General features: G+C 43.7%; 1 protein-coding gene across 1 annotated transcript in view; it reads right to left on the reverse strand.

Moving 5' to 3' along the window:
• The window catches only part of LOC138982088 (dynein axonemal assembly factor 9-like), a 138405-nt gene that overhangs the window by 35346 nt on the left and 96562 nt on the right, over positions 1–6497 (reverse strand). The window contains exon 16 of the mRNA XM_070355311.1: positions 4451–4535. Within this exon, the coding sequence (XP_070211412.1) occupies positions 4451–4535 (85 nt within the window). The remainder of the gene's footprint in view (positions 1–4450; positions 4536–6497) is intronic.

Below are 6497 nucleotides of genomic sequence, written 5' to 3' on the forward strand. Positions count from 1 at the left end.
TCCCTCACTTTGGACCTGGCATGTTTTTTTGCTTTTGCACGATAGCATCGGCCTGATCTCCAGGTAGTTCCAAGATGGAGTGGCTTCAATCAAAAAATGTCCACCACCGACACTCCTCGTAGATAAGTAGGGCCCATGACTATTCTGAACGCTCCAGCCCATTAATGTGACACTCTCTGGACTGTCATAAAGCGATGCGAGGCAATGACCAAAAAACTGGGCGAAACATTCACGATAATTACGTTTGATGAGCAGTTATACTGCAAAGCAAAAATGTTGCAATGGGACAAGAAAGACAGTTGCAAAGATTTCATCTTCATGTTGGGAGGATTCCACATTCAAAAGAACTTTTCCAAGGTGATAGGTGAATATATGGCTTCTTCTGGTTTCCCTGACATCTGGATTGAGTGTGGCGTCCTTGGCGAAACACAGCTGCATGGCAATGTCATGAAAGGGAAAACCTGGAATCGAGTGATACGTGCACATAAGCTAACCCTGGAAGCACTCTGGACCATTCTTTTCTCTCACTTCTAAGACTAGGCAGCAGAACATGAGAAAGTCATCAGCGACACCTTGAAAGATGCTGCTAGAAATGTAGCTCAAGGATTTGCTGACAAAGATGATCTAGAGATCAGCACGTCTCTTCCTTTTCTTATGGTAGAGGCAAGACAGATGGCAGCTTTGTTGGATGAGTTTGACAGCAACTGCGCAGAGAATGCAACATTCCAGTGCTGGCGGACGTAAATGAAGCTGGTGTCCATTCTCCCTGCGTGATAGAGATTGGAATCTGTTTCTCTCATCCATCTCAGAGATGCTGCCTTGGTTTGGGGCCTTTGACCATGTCAACTACACACGATGGGGAGCAGTGTTTCTGGAAGATATGATAATGCTCTCTGAGACAGCGCCAGATGTGCACCAAGCCTTCTTTGCTGAGGATTTTGTGACGAAGGAGTCAAGGCAAAAGTTCAACCAGATCCCAGATGACCAGGCTGTTGAGCATGTGAACAAAGCAGCCAAAATAGCCGGTGGTCTTGTCATCAAAATAATGAAAACGAAGCAAGCCTGGCACATTTTCTCTGTCCCCAGCTTGCCGAGAAGTTGCCATAGGAGGAGGGACGAGAACTTGTACTTGGAGGTTGGTTTGCAGATGCAGCCACAGTCTAGTCTTCATCCGGAAGAAACATGACACAACTGTCATCGGCAGATCATGAGGAAGCTGACACTCGAATACTGCTCCATGCAAAAGATGCCTCTCAGCAGGGATATGGTCAGACAATCATCATCAGTTCTGTCACAGATGTCCTGGTTCTGCTCACTGTACATCGGACCGAGCTGAGTCCCCTTCTGTGGATGCAGACTGGGATATCCGGGAAGAAACGGTATATCTCTGTGCACGACATTAATCTACCAGAGGCAGTGCAATCGTCTGTACTGGCATTCCATGCAATAACAGGATCAGACAGCACCAGTCAATTTGCTGGCATCTAGGCAAACAGTCTGCATGGAGTACATTTGTTAAGCATCCTCAGCTTCTCGAGAACCTTGGTCGGAAGGACTTCCCTGACCAGCGGGTACAGGACGACGCTGAAGCTTTCATATGCAAGCTGTATGATCCAAACACAGCCAGCCAGCCAACAAGTGCGCTGCTCTCTCTTTCACAATGCAAAGAAAAGCATTGAGAATCTCCCGCCAACACATGCTGCTCTTTCTCTTCACATCAGACGCTCTCATTACCAAACGCTGATCTGGAGGAGAGCCCTGGAAACAAATCCTCAGCTACCTTCGGTCGTTGACAGTGGATGGCATGCTGTTGGGACAGAAGAACACTCGCCTTGAACCTAAGCTTCTGACAACTCACGTCCCAGAGTCAATGTGTTTGGAACTTGCATCTTGTGGATGTGGTGCTGGTCCTACCTGCTGTACCTCGCGTCGTTGCAAGTGCACCCACCTGGCTCTAGCATGCACGCGAGCATGTCACTGCACAGAGTACTGCAGAAATCCAAGGAGCAGGATGATTGAACAAATAGTCGTTCACTCGATGTGCATTATGTGTGTTAATTCCACAAGAGGGAGGGTTTAAACTCATCAGACTGATTTGCTATGCCAAGGGTGCCATTGTTGAACTTTGCTGTCTAATGTTTCTGTATCTGTACTGCATAGTTGTTTATTTTTTACTAGGATTGAAGAATGTTGAAACTATTTTGTCATTGTCTGCAGACCATTTGTACAGAAACCGAACAGTCTTGGTGTCCGAATGTCTTAATTTTTCCCAATGTGTCGTGAATAATTAAGAAAACAGCTTAAAACCTTAGTGAATCATTTCTAAAATATCTTAAGTGCATTCCTCGTGCCAGAAAATGTAGAAATAAATGCAAACTTTATTGAATTATTCGTATTAGAGCCAGAGATATTCCAAAATTTGATAGCGGCGGCAGCCATTTTGAAAACTGTCATCGCGGCCATAAAAACGATATTCAGGATGGGCATCCATCCTGGTCGTATTGTCATACATCTAAACTACACATACAAACTGGATGTTTGCTTCTAACAAGCAACGTTTAGCGTGTCATTTTTTTTGCAAGCTACAGATCTCAGATTCTAGTCTATATTGTTCATTCTATGTCTTTTTATGAAAGTGTTCAATGGAAAAATCGTGCAGACGAAGAACACTTAAAAATAAACACATCCGTCGGTCCAAGTCCAAAGCACAATCGCACCTCTAGAATCCATTTCACACGTCGTGTTGGCTAGCACGAAGTGAAGAACGCGGCACGCGTGTGACGTAAAAGTTACATTTGATGACGCTACACATACACGTTCTGTAAGAAATATTGTCTGGACCTGTCTTATGTGTCTATTGGTGTAAACAAAAATTCATTCAAAATACATGACATGAAACAATTGAAAATATGCAACTAGGACACGAACTCAAACAAAAGCTTATTTTACGTGACCATGTCCATTAAGCCTGTCCTTGATTGAGCCCGAAGTCGACTTCGCAAAGTCCTTTTTATTTTACCGAAATCTCAGTGCTAAAGCTTCGTGCGGACAAATTCGAGAAGTACGTAGGCTGTTCCATAATTATTTAGAATCTCAGAAACGGAAACACATACCAACAATCTAACCAGGCCATTTTCTAGACCAATCCTTCCCCAGCCGACACCCAACTGGCCATCCTCTCACACGTTCTCATTCTGGCCTGGGACCACGTGACATCAGCTATACCTGGTATGGCCCTCGTGAACGGACAGAGTCTTCACCCGTGTTTCTGCGGCTATTTCTTGAAACCCGAGAACAGGTTGAACTAGCATGGGGAGGTGTCAAGAAAATAGGGTGGATGCAACCAGCAGCAGTGCTCCCTTTGGTGCCAAGAAATCTGTTGTCGCAAAGGCAGTATAGACAGGTGCGTTGTCATGTTACAGCATAGCGGCCCTCGATTACCTGTGTTTGGACGGTGTTTGTGCCAAGCCTCGAACATTTTCGACCATTAGTGGTGGACACAGCAGTCAGACGTGACTGTATGCCTGTCCTCAAGAGTCACAGTGTTTAAATGCCTTGATCTAGCGACGAAAGATGCAAACAAATTGTATGGGTTCGTGTTATTTGAACTTGGCAGGGGTTGGGGTCACCTGGTTAAACACCCGAACAGACGACAGTTGTTTGGTTTCAGAGTGGAACTAATTAATCCAGGTTTTGTCATCACTGACGATATTCCATGTTGATTTGGACAAGCCATTGCTGATTTTTTCAAGTATTGTCAGGCAACACTCTGCCCTACCCCTCTTTTACCCGTCACTTGGTTCATGCGGTACCCAACCGGAAAATCGCTTTGGGGCCATTCATATTTGTGTCAGATCTGTTCAAATGCAGAGCTTTTAATGCCAAGGGCATATTGCATCTCCCTGATTATAATTAAGTGATCTTCTCTTATTATCTGTTCAACAGCGCCAATGTTTTCGAGGATAACGAATGAAATGAGTAGACCAGGGTGGGTATCATTTTCGAGACTCCGTCTACCCGGTTTGAATTTGCTGTACCAGTTTTACACCACGGCTCTACAAAGAGCGTTCATCCCAAAACATTTCATCACACTTTCATGCAGATCGGCCTCTTTTAACCCTTATTTTGTAGTTATTGTAAGTTATGGCTCCGAAATCGCGAATTTGAGCTTCATGACGCAATCTCATACATTGCGCTGTGAGTATCTTCCTGAGTCGACCATGTAAAAACGACATAACTCTGGAACTTCATTTTTTGTGTCAAGCCTCACGATAGTCTATTATTTGACGGCATGGTTTTGTATTTAACGCCATATTGCCAGGAGCCTGGATTCTAAATAATAATGGAACAGCCCTCGTATACTGCGCATAATCGACTTTGCCCAGCTAAGGACAGACTTTACGACTAAATAGTAGAGACGATGAGACAGAAAGCATCATGACTGACTGACCTGTGTGAGACTGCCTGTCTCGGCGTACTGCTGGATGCCCGTGACCACGCTGTTCACCATGCTTTGGTACAATGTCACCAGGTACCTGCCAAGAACCAAAAAAACAACAGTAACACACGTAAAAGTACATTCGCAAGCAATACACGATGTTCGGAAATAACTCTGTCGGGTTTATCTAAATACTCTTGCTTTTAGTGAGTCAAACTTTACAATTTACCTCTATTATAGGCCTTCAACTTAGAGAGTAGTGTGTCTGAAACACGTGGACAAGGAGCACGTGTGGAAAGTTTGCCTCAATAAAGCAACCCATACAGACCCAACAGAGTTATTTTAAGAGTTCGTCTATTGTATTCATGTGCAGAGTGGGATCTGTTTTGCAATGTGAATTCTTCTTCTTCTTCTTCTTCTTGTCGATCACACTAGTTATATTGTCAGCCCGGACAGCGAGAGCTATGTGAATTCGACATACAGATTGTTACTGGTGTCCATTACAAAACTAATTCAGCAAAATCCCATGAACTGCGATGGTTTATACGGTTGGTTGGTTGTTGGTTTCGCATGTCCTTTCGGCCTATTTGACAATTCAGGACATATTCGATTTTGTTTCATTTCTCAGTTTACATGGTCGTCTCAGTGTTCGAAACCATTCACATTTGGGTCTATCAGATTGAAGTGAAGAAAGTTCTAAAAGGCTCATATCTTTGACCCTTGTTACTTTAAATTATATTAAGAAATCTTGATCTCCCTAAAATATTGTCAGGGGGGACTTTCTTTCTTTCTTTATTTGGTGTTAAACTTTAACGTCGTTTTCAACCACGAAGGTTATATCGCGACGGGGAAAGGGGGGAGATGGGATAGAGCCACTTGTCAATTGTTTCTTGTTCACAAAAGCACCAATCAAAAGTTTGCTCCAGGGGCATGCAACGGTCAGGGAAGGGACGTCCCCAATGGTTTACACGCTGAGAAGGGAGGTATTTGTACACTACTAATGTCACAAACGAGCCTTTTTCCGACGTACTCCAAATTTGCGCATCGTAAACTAAGCTCATTCTGGACATATCCTGGAGACAGCTTTGGAATTTACAAAGAGTGCTGCAAGGTGATGGAAACCGAGGGCTTTTCTGACCAGGAAGCTGGCTTTAATTGGTTCAAGCTAGATTTACATTCTGTCTTTGCGCCTCTTCCCTTGTCTATATTTAAGCATCCTTCGGTAGTTTATTGGTCATCAATTCGGCAAAGATAGCCATCGTTCTCATTAGTTTGTCCTTACCTGAATGTTCCGTTCTTGCTGAGAAATAATAACTGCCTCCTGTCCTTCCTTACTTCCGCCAACTAATCCTTTTTGATTTTGTTTGCACTCATCATCTTTTCTTTTCTTTTTGATGATGATGCTCTGTTGCTATTATCTTTCTTGGTTTCGCGGTCATGGGCATTACGTTGGAGCCTATACATGGACCATCTAAGTTTAGTCTCTTCTTTAACTCAGATTTTCTCTGGTCATTATCTTCATTTCAGTCTGCCAACTCTTTCAATCTCCCAAACCCTTCATCAGCAATAAATAACACATTCTCTTTGCCAACACCTGGCAATTGCTGCTTCGTTTCCAAGGTAACAACACTGTTTTCAAAAGTGTTTAATCCAAATCTGAAGCTGCATTCTCACTGAAGTTTAGCTTTTCTCTAACGTTGACAGTCGTTATTTTATTTTAGACGGATGAATCTGTCATCCTTTCCTCTTGTGTCTGATATCAAGAAAACAATCGCTTAGGTGCAGTCTAAATCTGACCACATGAGACCAGGAAAAGCATTATGTAACTGACAGAAACCAGGCAAGACAAAGCTGGAATAATTCTGCGCTGACGCTTTCCATCCCTAAGGTGTCTTACAACCAATCTGGGATGATTGCTAAGGCGTTCTTTTGAAAGGTATTTCGCCTACGCGCGCGTGTGTGTGTGTGTATGTGTGTGTGTGATTTCGCCTACCCGCGTGAGTGTGTGTGTGTGTGTGTGTGTGTGTGTGTGTGTGTGTGTGTGTGTGTGTGAGTGCGT

The sequence above is a fragment of the Littorina saxatilis genome, linkage group LG12, assembly GCF_037325665.1.
Source record: "Littorina saxatilis isolate snail1 linkage group LG12, US_GU_Lsax_2.0, whole genome shotgun sequence".
NCBI classification, from domain to species: domain Eukaryota; kingdom Metazoa; phylum Mollusca; class Gastropoda; order Littorinimorpha; family Littorinidae; genus Littorina; species Littorina saxatilis.